Source organism: Marmota monax, unplaced genomic scaffold (assembly GCF_021218885.2).
Source record: "Marmota monax isolate L192 unplaced genomic scaffold, Marmota_monax_Labrador192_F-V1.1 WCK01_AAM20220418_F8-fsc00125, whole genome shotgun sequence".
In the NCBI taxonomy this organism is placed as follows: Eukaryota; Metazoa; Chordata; class Mammalia; order Rodentia; family Sciuridae; genus Marmota; species Marmota monax.
Genome location: NW_026695235.1, coordinates 13,063,410 through 13,077,309, shown reverse-complemented (window position 1 = coordinate 13,077,309; position 13,900 = coordinate 13,063,410). Strand labels below are relative to the sequence as shown.

Sequence of the window (13,900 nt, the reverse complement as noted above, 5' to 3'; positions counted from 1 at the left end):
GAAATGGCAGCCAGCAGAAGACCCCTGCCACCCCCCCCAGACCACCACCAGACTCCGTCCTCCTGGAGGCTCCCCAGGGGAGGTCAGGGTGTATGTTGAGACCAGGGCCTCTATATGACGCGGCTTTGCAGCCATTTCCCACTGAGGTCTTGACCCAGGTCCTCTGGAGACTGCCTCCTGAGACACAGCTGGGCACTGGGCCTCCTCTGCTTCCTCGTGGTCCGGGAGTGAGCGGCCCCTGGGATCCCACGGTCATCCTGTCGAGGGCCAAGGCTCTCCCCGTCCACTGGCCACACTGCCGTCACCCCACCCCAAGGTCTTCAGCCCTCCCTGCGGGGTCCAGGAGGGGCCCCCTTGCATGTGGAGTGGAGGCCGAGGCCGAGACCAAGACCACCTGGGGCTGGGTGGCCCTGGGTGGGGTGGGCGCCAGCCCTGCTGCCCGGAGGGTGGAGAGGCACAAAGTCCAGCACACCGTCTGCGGAAACAGGTCGTTTTTATTGAGAACATCTCAGACCCTCTGTCTGTGGGACAGCGTCTCATGCTCAGCTCGGCCGGCCTCAGAGGGAGGAAGCTCATGCAGGGGACGTGTGGCATACACAGGACACACACAGAGGACACGAGGGCCACACCCTGGCAACAGCTCCTGCTGGAGCACACTCCCATGGCGTCTGAGCCTCAGCCACCGGCTTGTGGGGACCACGCCCGCGGCGCCCCTCCTCCAACAGCAAGCAGCGGAGCAGGTGCCTGCGGGGCCAGGGGCCAGGGGCCACCTCACCACCACACCTCACGTCCAGCAGGCTGGGCCCACGCCACCGAGACCCGCCCGCCTGGCAGGCCAGAGGCCACCGCCTCACTTCCTGGCATCACAGGAACCCCAGAGCGCCAGCGTGGACCGGCCAAGCAGCCCGCCAGCCTCGAGCAGAGCCTCCACCTCCACGGGCCTGGGCACCAGGGGAGATGCAGGTGCACCCCAAACCCAGGTCCTTTGCCCTGGCCACGCGGACTCTGGGGCTGATACAGAGGGATTGGACCTGGGGACAAGAAAGTGACCTCACTTTGCTTCTCCTGCTGGCGTTTCTGGTGCGTGCCTCAGGAGTGGAGACCACTGCCCACACCCGTGCACAGCCCACCGGCAGCCGCTCTCCAGCACCCGCACCCGGAGCTGCTCCCGCGGGGCTGCAGGGGACGGCCTCACGGCCGCAGCGACCTCTGACAGGTGTGACGCCCCAGGCTGGGGCCGCCACTCACACACTGAGATGAAGCCACTGTGTGGTCACAAGACAGGAAAGGGTGATGGACGATCAAGACCTGAATCAGAGCTGCGATTCTTTGGCATCCCTGGCTGGAGACTGTACTGCCTGGGGCCACGGCACGGGTGCCAACGGCCAGCCCTGCCCCACCACTGCGGCCATCCACACAGAACATGTGGCCCACCTGAGACTCCCACACGCCCTCCCACTGCTGAGCCAGCTGCCCTGGCAAAGCCGTCCCTGAGCATCCCGGGGGGACAGTGTGGCACAGCACTTCAGGGGTCCCTCACAAGCAGAAGAGACCCCGCCCCCCACTGTCAAAATGTCAGAACTCAAAGATTTTTTTCTCAAAAAATCAAGTCCCTGATTGTGTCAGATCCTGTGAGCCTGCAGGTCCAGATCAAGGGCTGGACGGCCAGGGCCAACATGGCAGGAGTGCCCCCGGAGGGCAGCGTGAAGCCAGCCCCACGGTGTGTGACTGCGTGTGGGACGTGTTCCTGCTGGACTCCAAGGCCAGAAGGCCACCGCAAAAGACTGAGTTCACCTCCAGTCCCCCCGAGGACGATGCCTCTGGCAGACGAGGGGACGGCCGTGCTCCCTGGAGTGCACAGGAGCCTGCCCCAGGACACAGCCCCCAGACCCCGGCTCCTGCGGGGGCAAGGGGGACCCAGCACTGCCTAGCAGGGCAGCGGGTCTGAGACCAGCAGCGGGAGCTGGGGTGGGCCTGTCCGTGCCCACTGCACCTGGCTGTGTCCCTCCCGCCATGCGGAACGAGCCCAGGGGACGGGAGCCGTGGGCAGTGAGCCCTGCAGACAGGCCCGTGTCCCCAGGCAGCGCACTCAGCTCTCAGCCTGGTCACCGCAGCCACGCCCTGCTCCCTGGCTCCCTACTCACAGGGCACCAACAGCAAGGTGGACAGCCCGGTGCCACTCAGGCCTCATGCCTGGGCGTGGCATTGCGGGTCTGGGCCTGCCACTGCCGTGGCCCCAAGGCCCCTTGGTGCCCCTCTGGAGCAGACAGGCCCCTGCCCTCTAGTCCTGGAGCTCCAAGGCACCTGTGCAGCCTCCGAGTGCAGGTCCAGGTGGGCCCTGGCTGCTCCTGCCCAGAGGCTCCCGGCGCAGCACCCGGGGACCGGCAGCGCTCGCCCCTGCGCTGCCCGACCTCAGCCTCTGGTGCCCACCAGCCCCAGGGCTGCCAGCTCAGCTGCAGGAGTGTCTCTGATGAGGCCGGAGGGGGGACTGAAGTGCCGAGGGCCAAGTCCACCTGGGCACGCGGCTCCCTCCCTGCGAGGGCCTGGCCGGGAGCATGGGGCCCAGGCTCCTCTCGCACAGCCGCCCAAGGTCCCCTCCGTCCACAAAGGCTCCAAGACCCACATGATCAGCCAGCAAAGGACGCTGGACATGCTTCATCTTGATGATCCAGAGTGAACTGAGGAAGGCTCCCATGATCCCACCCAGGAGTACGGAAGCTTCCAGAGGCAGCGGAGGAGCCAGCCGGGGTCACATCCTGCAGGACTGGGCACTGAGGCCCCACCAGGGAGGCCTGCGTGCCCCTCGGGGATCCACTCCAGGCCCCACCCTCCCCCTCCACCCCCACGTTTTACAATTAAAATAATGTGGCATCAAAGTGACCTGACATATTTACTTCTTGTTTTATAAACCACATTCCTAGCTCTGAATAAATTATTTATTCAAGGATCTCACACGCAGCCGTGTCTACGTTCCTACACTCAGGAAGCCCTACTCAGTAGAACTCGATCTCTAACGTAAACTGGAATTGGAAGCAGTCACTGGATGACTCAGGAGGGGACATGAGTGGCACCTGTCCCAGTGCAGATGTGAGATGCCCGGCACCCCACAGCCCCACACCTGCCCTGGTCGGGTGCGTGACGCCAGTGGTCCCTGGCCCATGCCTCACCAGGCTGTGTGCCTGCCCGAGTCCAGACGGGAGGTTCGGGGATGGTGCAGGACACAGTGTCCCTGGGCCCTACCGGGCTGTGAGCCTGCCCCAGTCCAGACGGGAGGTTCGGGATAGTGTGGGGCCGACAGCCCTGCACCCTGAGCTGGGCCCACGGGTCAGGGCGTGAGGGAGAACTGGTCCTGCTCCGTGGGCTTCTCCACCCAGGCGCCCAGCCCAGCCTTGATGAAGGCGGTGAAGAGACGGGCCTTGGCGGCCTGGTACTCCTTAGCCGCCAGCTTGGACTCGTGGTAGGTGGTGGGCTTGATGATCTTGGTCCGCAGCAAGTGGGGGGGCACCTGCGGAGGAGAAGGGAGCGTGAGAGGCGCCCTGCGGGACCGACACGCCACCCCGCGCAGAGCTCTGACCACCAGGCACCAGGACCACCCTGGCCGGGGGGACAGCCCTGGAGCCAGGGGGACAGCTCCTACAGCAAACAGGCCAGGGCTCCGCAGCGTCCCCACCAAGGAGCCCACTACAAACCCCGGGTTCTGGGGCCAGGCTTCTGGCAGACCAGCTGTTTCCTGTGCTGGGTGTCGGTGACCACAGGGACACCTCACTGCCCTGCAGGGCCAGGGGTCCCTGGTGGCTGAGCTGCAGCGCACAGGCCCGTCCTGGGTGCCAAGGGGCAATTTCTATCTGAGCCCCTGTCTCAGTGTTCCGTGCTTGACGGAAACGAAATCTCAGGGTCACTGGCCACACATCAGGGCGGATCCTGGGAACAGGGCCCTGTGGCCCAGAGGAGAGCTGTGGGGCTCTGGGCGGAGGGCTCAGCAGAGTCCAGGCAGCGCAGCCGAGAGGACAGGGGGCGGAGGCTGGCCCTCCATCCCTGTCGTCAGCACTGAGCACCAACATGAGTTCCTCGCGGGACGGCTTGGATCTGAGATGGCCCCAAAGGCCACATGGTGAGGCCTGGGTCCCCAGCCTCTGGTGCTGTGGGAGGAAGCTGGGTCCCGGGGCTGCCTAGAGGGGGTGGCGAGACCTGCTCCTCGCTGCCCTCCCTGCGGCCCCTCCCGCCATGGTCACCATGAGGTGAACAGGCTCCTTGCCACGCTCTGCCCTAGGTGTGCTGCCTTGGGACGGCCAGCGGGAGGGACCTAGGAGAGCTGCGAGACGGGGCTGAGGTGCCCCAACATCGTGGGCAGAGCCTGACGGCAGCTGGGGGCCGGAGGCAGCGCACCGGGGGACCTGGAGAGCCAGGCTGTGCTGCTGGAGAGGACCCTGCGGGCCTGGACCCAGGGCCACCGTGCTAGAGTCATGCCCTGAGGCTCCGAGTGGGGACCCAGTGTATGTGGCGGAGGGATCCGAGGCAGCACAGCCGTCAGGCGGTGGGATGGGGCTGCTGGACACTTGTGGTCAGATTCACAGTAGGAACTGGGAGCGAAAGCAGAGCAGAGAGTCTTAAAACTTGCAGCTTTGCCACAAAAGGAGCAGGTCTCAAGGTGGCAGGGACGGTACCTTGGCTAGAGAGACTACAGCCATTAAAAAGAAGCCAAGTACCTCACCAGTGCCAGGGACCCCAGGGACCCCAGGACCGGGGGACAGCCCCGGGTGCCCGCTCACACAAGGCCACTCAGCCGTTTTTCTGTGATTAATGCCCCTGAGTTCAGGGACACTGCCTCGGGTCACTGCAGCCAGAGTCCAAGAAGGCCCAGTGAAGGCTCTCGCCTGCCAGACCCTGGGGCCCCCTGGTGACGCTGGTTCTGTGGGCACGGAGGGGCCGCATGAGAGGTGGGAGGCCAGCCGGGCGGCCAGGCGGCGTGTGGCGGAGGTCTGCGCAGCAGGCCCCGAGGGCGTGTCAGGCTGAGCTGAGGCTGCGGGGGGGCCTGGACGTCAGAGAGGCCAGGGGTGGGCAGCGTCTGCCAAGCACAGCTGCAGGCAGAGAGCAGAGCTGCCCGAGGCTGGGGCAGGCCTCCCGTGCCCCGGGAGCTCGCCTGTCACCACAGGCCCGTCTACAGGACGCGGGGTGGGCCTGCCAGGGTCGGTCCTGCCTGGCCTGATGCCTCCCTGTGCCGCCCGCCCTCCTCCCCCTGGACAGGCATGTCTGCCGGCGCCTGGCCCACCTCTGCACGAGGACAGGTGGCTTTCTGCTCGACGCCGCAGGCTCACCACTAAGAAGCTTCAGTCCTGGGCTCTGTGGCAAAGCTGGGACAGTCAAGACCTGGGGACCCTGGGGGTGGAGCCTGAGGCAGGACAGGACGGTTTGGGTCTGGGATGTCTCCCAAAGCCCAGCCGCAGGGGGAGGTGGAGCGGCCTGGACAGGCGGGGACTACGGGAGGGGTGAGGTCACTGGGTGTGCACTCGGTGTGTGAGGGGACGGTGGCACCTGGCACTTCTGCTCTGTCCCTGCTCCCAGCTGCCCTGAGGCGAGCACCTCGGTTCCGCCCTGTGCTCCCCTCCATGATGTGCCTTGTCACGGGCCGAAGCAGACCCTGAGACCTTGGGGTGAAATGAGCTTTTTCTTCAAGCTGACTTGTCTCAGGTGTTTTGTCACAGTGGTGACGAGCCAGCGACGCCCTCCCTCGGCAGCCCAGGGGCAAGGCCTGGGTTTGGTGGCAGTGAAGGAGGGGTCTGCCTCTGAAGCAGCTTTGAGCTCTGGGAGCTGAGGACCCTCTTCCAGGCTAAACATGACGGGAAGGAACAGAGAGGGTTCCAGACGGTCCTCCCGGGAAGCGCGTGGGGTGAGCACGAGGACGGGGGACCCAGACAGGCCGGGGCGAGCGCGCAGTGCGGGGAGGGCACCTCAGTACCTTGCCGTGCACACGCATCCAGCGAGAGTACAACGCGTGCTTACACAGGCGCGAGGGGCGGCCCAGCTCGTCCTTCCCCGTGGTGGCGTTGATGACCTCCAGGGCGCCGTCACCGACCGTCCAGTTGACGCTGAAGTTGGGCGCCTTGCCCGGCTGCCGCGCCTCTGCGTTGCTAATGCCTGGAACGAAGCAGTCACAGAGGGCGACGTGAGCCTGTGAGCACGTCCGGGGACAGGAGGGGACGTCCGGAGCAGCTGGCTGCTCACACACAGTCATAGGGCAGCGCCGGCAGAGTGCCATCTGCAGAGGGACGTGTGTGGACCAGGCATTGGTCACAGGGGCACACCACACCTCCGCTGCCACCGCGCTCTGGGCCCAGGCAAGCAGCGAGCCAAGAACCTGCAGCAGACCCTGGGGGCACACTGGTCGGTGACAGGGCACGGGCCACCAGTCGCCTGAGCCACAGCTGCCTGCCACGGAGCCTCAGCCCACGTGGGCCAACAGGGCTGGAAACCTTGCAGCCTGCGGGCAGGGGTAGGAGCCACTCGTGGTTAACTCAGGTGCTGCCAAGAGAGCTGGCTGAGTACTCCTCGGGGAGCCCGCCCCGTGTGCCCCTGCTGCCCAGAGGCCAGGCGCCAGGCCACACCGGTCCCCAGGCACGACACCCAGTGGAAGAGGAGCCACGGCTCTCAGCGAGTGGCTTCCCACTTGCAAGCCCTGCCTCAAAATAAGAAAACAGGGCTGGGGACGTGGCTCGGTGGCAGGACAGCCCTGGGCTCTATCCCCAGCAGCACAAGGTAGAACAGATGAGAAAGAGCATCGCAGAAAAGCACTCCGCACAGCACAGGTGGACACGGCCGGGAGACCGCCGGCTCCTCCCCTCCGGCCTCTCTCTGCAGTAGCGGGCACTGAACCCAGGTGCTCGCCGTGAGCTGCCTCCCCGGCCCTGCAGTCTGTATTCTGAGACGGCGTCCTGCTGAGGTGCCCAGGCTGGACCTGCCACCCTCCTGCCTCAGCCCCCCGCGGAGCTGCGTCACGGTGTGCCGGCAGCAGGTGAGCGCAGACTCCTGACAGGAAACAACATCTCCCCAGGGCCAGGAAGAAGATTAAAAGGCGGCCTCCAAAGTCGCAGCCAAGCACATGTCGGAAGTGAGACCCTCCAGACACAGCGGGGCCACCCACCCTCAGAAGGACCCGCCACAGGAAGGCCGGAGAGTGTGTGTCCGGCCAGAGGAAAGGGCAGCTACAGGACAGGCCTAGGAGAGCGTCCCCAGGTCACTGAATGCCCTTAAAAACTGACCGCCCAAACAAAAACGGCACGTGGGGTTTCAAACCGATACCCACTTCTCAGGGGTAGCTGGACACGTGCCTTTACTTATGTATCTCTAAGTGGGGCTGAGGAGGGGCCCCTGGCCCCATGGTGCTGCACAGTGCTGGACCCCGGAGCCTCGGCCCAGCCCTGGAGTGGGATCTTAACACAAGAAGACGGTGCAGGACCACACAGCAGGCCGGAGAAGGAGCCTGTGTGGGTCACCGTGCAGGAGGCCGTGCGGCGTCAGGTGGAGCGCGGTGAGCGAGGCACCCCACAGACCTGCAAACCCACAGAACAAAGAGCTGAGCGTCAGAGGGAACCAAATGGAGCGCACGCATCAGTCTCCTCAGAGACGGGGAGAGACAGCTGAGAGCAGGTGAGGGGCAGGAGAGAGCCAAACGGCGGAACTCGGAACTCGGGGGACTCCGTTTTGAAAACCAGCCTGTACCTCAGAGCAGGGCCTGTCCCAGGAGGGGGGTGGCCCTGTCCTTGGAAAACCCGTTCCTAGGCACACAGCTACCTGCCGAGTCATTTGTCCACACCAGAGGTCCTTGACTCAGCAAAGGCAAGTTCCTGGAAAGACCAAAAGAATGCCCCAGGCCACCGCAACCACCCACCAGGTGACATGGGAGACACCTGAAATGCCAGGGCCCCCAGGGGTTTGAGACTGGTAACGTGATCAGGCCACCCTGCAGTTTAGCACACACTCTTGCAACCTCTCCGGCCTAGACCAATCAGTTCAAAGGTATCCACCATGTGAACTAACCAATCACCACCCAACTTGTTCCCGCCACTGATCCATGTTAAGAGTTGTGTTTGACTTTCCCGCAGTGTGCAATGATTTGCTGTGTGATGTGGTGACACGTAGAGTATCCCCCCAAAACCTATAAATCCTCACTGACTAAGGGCCGGCACTCACTCCCTGGGACCGCTGCGTCGGGAACGGTTGTGACTCCAGGCTCGAGCTTGCAATAAAGACTCTGGTGTGCTTCATCGGACTCGGCTCCTGGAGGTCTCTGGGGTCCCAGAATCTGGCCTGACGAAACCCAGCAACCTCAGTGACCACAACAGGGCCTACGGTCCACGGACCTCAGAGAGGAGGCAGGATGGCCACTGGTGGCATGGGGCAAGGTCCTAACCCACATGCCGACAGGACTTGCTTTTAGTAGGAAACAGCTTAAAATAAAGGGACATCACAAAGAGACCAGGTGCTTCAGCAATTAAGAGAGAGTTCAGGAGGCCAGGACACAGACACAGCCGTCTCAGAACACAGGCTCCTGCAGGGAGAAAGGAGACGGCCTCGGGGGAACGGGATCCTAACTGCAGAGCTGCGGAACCCCAGTCCTGGACAGAGGAGAGGTGAGGACGGGTAGTTAGAGCCAAGAGAGCTCTGGGAGCCGCCCAGCACTCAGAGCCCAGGAGAGGCTGCGCAAGGGCAGAGTAGGTCAATCTGAACGGTCAACCTGATTGGATTGAGAGAGGAGGATCCAGAGGTTCTGGGTGTGCCAGTGAGGGCGTGTCCAGGAGTGACTGGCACGTGGGACAGCCAACTGAAGTGGAGGCCCTCCTAGTGTGGGCAGCACCGCCCAATAGGAGGGTGGCCTGGATGGGGTGGAACGTGGAAGACCAGGCAGCCCAGCAGACGCAGCCCATTCTTCTTGAGGGGTCCTCGATTCCTGCTGTGCTGCTGCGGTCCCTCTAGGAACCGGACTCTCCCTTCTTCACTCTTCCAAAGGGGCCTCTGCCGAGATTCTCCAGGAGGCTTGGGTCTCAGACAGCAGCACCGGTGGCCCCTGTTCTGGGGCTTCAGCCTCTCGGACTGCGCAGCTACGGGTTCTCCCCGCTCTCCAGCCTGCAGATGGCCACGCTGGACTGTCCAGCTTCTGGTCACGTGAGCCAGCCTGATAAGTCCCCCTCTGTAGTCATCCTTCCTGTTGATTCTGTCCCTCTAGAGAGCCCTGACCAGTACCACCCCCAGGCGTCCTGGACAGCCAGCAGGAGCCGTCGCCCGAGGGCCGGCGGAAGGCAGCAGCGAACCAGCAAAACCAGGGCTGGTTCTTCAGGTGACAGAGGACTTGGTGACCCTTCAGCCAGACAGGCAGGGAGAGGGGTCACAACAGTGACCTGGGAACAGGAGACACTGACCACACTGAGGGCCACACACATCTTCCAAGCAACAGCAAGGCACTGCCCTCCAAGAAGGTGCCAGTCAGATGGAATGGCCACTTTCAGGAAGTTGTGGGTCACCAAACTGAAGAAAAAGGTGAGCAAAAAACAGTCCTGTATTTTAGAAACTGAATCTACAGCTAAATTTCCTCACAAGCAAACCCCAGGCCCAATGGCTTCACTGGAGAATTCTACCATCACTCAGGGAAGTGCTCACATCAGCTACCCAACACTTCCAGAAAACCTGGGGGGACGTGTGTCTCACCCACTTCGCCCACAGTCCAGCGTCCCCAGGGACAGAGCACCTCGGGGCAGAGACACCCGAGAGGCCAGCAGGTAGGATCCAGCGAGCACAGAGCAGGGTGCTGCTGCCAGCTGCCAGGAGCTTGGGTAAAAAAAACTGAGAAGTGAGCACACGACAGCCTCAGAGCTGGGAAGCGCACACAGCTCCCGTTCACGGCTTCTCACCCTGGCAAACCAGGAACAGAAGAAGATCCCCAAGCCTGAGCAGGACCCCTGCAGGAGGCCAAGCTGACACAGCACGCAGCGGTCCAGGCTGGCTCCTCCCTAGGCCACTCGCGAGACCAGGCTGTCCAAGTGCATGTCCCCACGCAGGCTTTGGGTCTATCCAGGACAGCAGGACAGCAGGAAAGGAGGAGGGCAGGGCCCCAGGGCCACCTGTGCACACCAGTTCATGGCAGCTGGTCAGCGGTGGATGGGCGGCTGTGTGGCCCTCAGCACAGCCCAGGAAGTGAGCCACCTGGACTCAAATCTGACCGAGGGTGTGCAGCATCCCCTGCAAGCCAGGTGCGTGACGGTGGCCTGGATCAACTGGGAGACTCCGGGTCACCACGCAGTCCTCGTCAGAGACCCACAGAGTCGGCAATCCCACCAAGATCAGCCGCCTCGTGCCGATCCTGGGAGCGGAAGGCAAAGGATCTGGGGAGCCCAGACAAGCTGGACTCACAGGGTGGACACACTGCCATCCAGAGCGGGCTGCACACCTCAGCTGAGGGTCCAAGGAGACAGACAAGCCCGGTGGGGAGGAGCCTGAGACCAGGTGTCCACCTGGGGCCACAGGCACAGAGACCTCTGGACTGCAGGGCAAGAGAGAGGGGACTTTCACCCACCCGCTCTGCTGGAATACAGTCCTGTTAGAAACGGCAACTCGGAGCCCCTCAGCCTACGGCACCCGCGGCGCAGACGGACGTGACCCTCAGGGAGAACTCTGGCGACTCTGGACGTGACTGGAGTCACACCCCGGGCCTGGGTGAGCACTGTCAAGAGGGCTGGAGACACATCTGGCTGGAAAGCCGTTTTGCAGCCGTTTATGTGATCAAGGACTTGTATCCAGAAAATGGGCAAGTGGTCTCGGACGGGTGGTGAGGTCAAGGAGCCCGATGACAGCGCGGGAGGTCCAAACCGTCACCGAGGAGGCCGCCGAAGAGCAGTCAGCAGGTGAAAAGGTGCTCGGCTGCCCAGGCCCCTGAGGGTTTGGTCTGCAGTGTCCACCAGAGTCGAGCCTTGACCTCGACGTGCGGGGAAGCCGTCCCCTGGCTGGCTTTCAGCTCGTGCTTTGTCCAGCTTTGGGATCACGGTCAGGCCAGCCGCCTTCCTACAGCTTGCGGAGTCCCTGGAGGGGCTGGCGTGTCCCTAGACAGCTGGCGGGACCGCCTGCGTGTGCTGGGGACAGTCCACCTGCCGACACCTGCCCAAGGTCTGCCCTGAAACCCGCTCGGCCACTGACTGTCCTCAGAGTCTGAAGTCTGTGAGGCCCAGGGCCGGACACACAGTGCTGCTGCACCCTGCTCCCCCGGGGCCGGGCCGGGGCTCAGGGCAGAGCACTTGCTGCCGCGTGTGGGGCCCTGGGCTCCATCCTCAGCACCACATAGAAATAAACAAAATAAAGGCAGGTGTCGCTACAAATGAAAAAATCAGAAAGAAAGAAAGAGAAACCCTGCTCCCCGACCCGGAGGCGAGCCGCCATTCCCTCTGCTCTCGCCGTGAGTCACGCCGACCGCCCGGCGGCCGGAGCCTCTTTGGCCCTTTCCCGTCAGTGCCTCTGGTGTGACTGGTGGATCTGGATCCTTCTCCCTGTTTCCTGTACATCCACCCTGCCCTCCTGCTTTCCCATTCCTGTTTTTTTCCCGTATCTTCTGTCAACTTGTTCACTCTTTTCCCGATTTCTGGGACCGAGAGCTTGGTGGGGTGACCTCCTCGCAGTGGCTGGGCCCTGCCACCATTTCCTGTGTGTGTTCTAAGTAAACCGAGGGACGTGCTGCTTCCTCTCCTTTCCAGGGGCAAAGCTTCGGCCTTTGCATCTTAAGGACGCAGAGCCAACTCTGAGTTTCCATCTGTTGTCGAGGAAGGGACTGGGACCCTGGGGGAGTCTGGGTGACAGCTCTCGACAGCTCCTGAGGAGCCTGGGATGCGGTCTCCGAGCGCTGTCGCCAGCTGCTGGGCCACACCTTGGTTCTGCTGGTTCTGGACCGCTCCTTCCTGAACAGCTTTGAGGGCTTCCTGGAGAGGCACTCTCCTGGGTTTTCTTTGGCTGTTCGCCTGCACTATCGTCCCACCAGCTTCCCGGGCTGTTTGCTGGATGGAGACGTTTCACTCTGCGAGCACCCTTTAGAGCTCCTCCAGGACTGCTCCTTTTGGGTGTGGCCGGCCGTGCTCTCCACCCCGGGATCTGCGTCCCGCCTCCTCCTGTGGAAGTCTCTCCGTACTGCCAGAGCGTCTGCACGAATGCTGGGTGAGTCTTCTGAGTCCTTGAGCATCTCAGACTCACCCTTTGCCCCACGCTAGACACCACCTGGCCCGCAAGAAAGCCGCAGGGCACTCCTCGGATCCCGTCCCGCTCACCATATCCCGACACGGCTCACGAAGTCGGACGCGCACGTCGTTGATGTACACGTCGGGCCACTTCCTCTGGTTTTGGCCTTCTGATGGGGTGCGAGGACTGCTGGGCATGGACCTCCCCCAGAACCTCGGGTTTGTGTCTGGCCTGCACTTACAGACGTGGCACTGGCCGGGGCGCCCGGCGCGGTCTCTGCTCTGGGTCTGTTCCTCACAGGTTGTCCCCTGCGGTGTTCCTCAGAGGTCTGCTGAGGGCTGCTGTCCACTCACGGTGCTGAGAGCATGCAGCTGGCGGCCTGGTTCCTCCCCGTGTCTTTGCCGAGTGCTCGACTGTGGGCAAGGCCGAGAATAGAGGCCTGGGCCCGACCTCTGCCAGTGCTGCAGCCCAGCTCAGCCCCCCCGTGGGTGGCCAGGCGGCCTTGGCCCTGGCTGGCCCTGGGCCCCAAGGCACTGAGGCTGCGGGACCCTCAGCATGGCCACTCCCTCTTCAGATGTGGGGGCCAGGCGGGAAGGCCTGTGCCAGTGGACCCCACAGGAGGTGGCTGGGTCACAGGGGTGTGCCTTTAAGGGGGACCCAGGGGTGGTGCTGTGGGGGGTGGCTGGGTCACAGGGGTGTGCCTTTAAGGGGGACCCAGTGGTGGTGGCTGTGGGGGGTGGCTGGGTCACAGGGGTGTGCCTTTAAGGGGAACCCAGGGGTGGTGGCTGGGTCACAGGGGTGTGCCTTTAAGGGGGACCCAGGGGTGGTGGCTGTGGGGGGTGGCTGGGTCACAGGGGTGTGCCTTTAAGGGGGACCCAGGGGTGGTGGCTGTGGGGGGTGGCTGGGTCATAGGGGTGTGCCTTTAAGGGGGACCCAGGGGTGGTGGCTGTGGGGGGTGGCTGGGTCACAGGGGTGTGCCTTTAAGGGGAACCCAGGGGTGGTGGCTGTGGGGGGTGGCTGGGTCACAGGGTGTGCCTTTAAGGGGGACCCAGAGGTGGTGCTGTGGGGGGTGGCTGGGTCACAGGGCTGTGCCTTCACGAGGGACCCAGAGGTGGTGGCTGTGGGGGGGGTGGCTGGATCACAGGGGTGTGCCTTTAAGGGGAACCCAGGGGTGGTGGCTGGGTCACAGGGGTGTGCCTTTAAGGGGGACCCAGTGGTGGTGGCTGTGGGGGGTGGCTGGGTCACAGGGGTGTGCCTTTCAGGGGGACCCAGAGGTGGTGCTGTGGGGTGGTGGCTGAGTCATGGGGGTGTGCCTTTAAGGGGGACCCAGGGGTGGTGGCTGTGGGGGGTGGCTGGGTCACAGGGGTGTGCCTTCATGGGCGACCCAGGGGTGGTGGCTGTGGGGAGTGGCTGGGTCATGGGGGTGTGCCTTTAAGGGGGACCCAGGGGTGGTGGCTGTGGGGGGTGGCTGGGTCACAGGGGTGTGCCTTTAAGGGGGACCCAGGGGTGGTGGCTGTGGGGGGGTGGCTGAGTCATAGGGGTGTGCCTTTAAGGGGGACCCAGGGGTGGTGGCTGTGGGGGGTGGCTGGGTCACAGGGGTGTGCCTTCATGGGCGACCCAGGGGTGGTGGCTGTGGGGAGTGGCTGGGTCATGGGGGTGTGCCTTTAAGGGGGACCCAGGGGTGGTGGCTGTG

General features: G+C 63.7%; 1 protein-coding gene across 9 annotated transcripts in view; it reads right to left on the bottom strand.

The window, feature by feature from the left end:
* Window positions 1-2,877: 2,877 nt before the first annotated feature.
* Adarb1 (adenosine deaminase RNA specific B1) overlaps window positions 2,878-13,900 on the bottom strand; it is a 125,468-nt gene continuing 114,445 nt past the window's right edge. For 7 of the 9 annotated variants that reach the window (XM_046438973.2, XM_046438974.2, XM_046438975.2 and 4 more), the window contains exons 10-11: window positions 5,957-6,135; window positions 2,878-3,505 (exon numbers count right to left, since the gene is read on the bottom strand). In XM_046438973.2, the coding sequence (XP_046294929.1) occupies window positions 3,326-3,505; window positions 5,957-6,135 (359 nt within the window). In that variant the 3' untranslated portion in view covers window positions 2,878-3,325. Of the gene's footprint in view, window positions 3,506-5,956; window positions 6,136-13,900 lie in introns of those variants that run through there. The other 2 variants (XM_046438970.2, XM_046438972.2) reach the window with 2 other exon arrangements.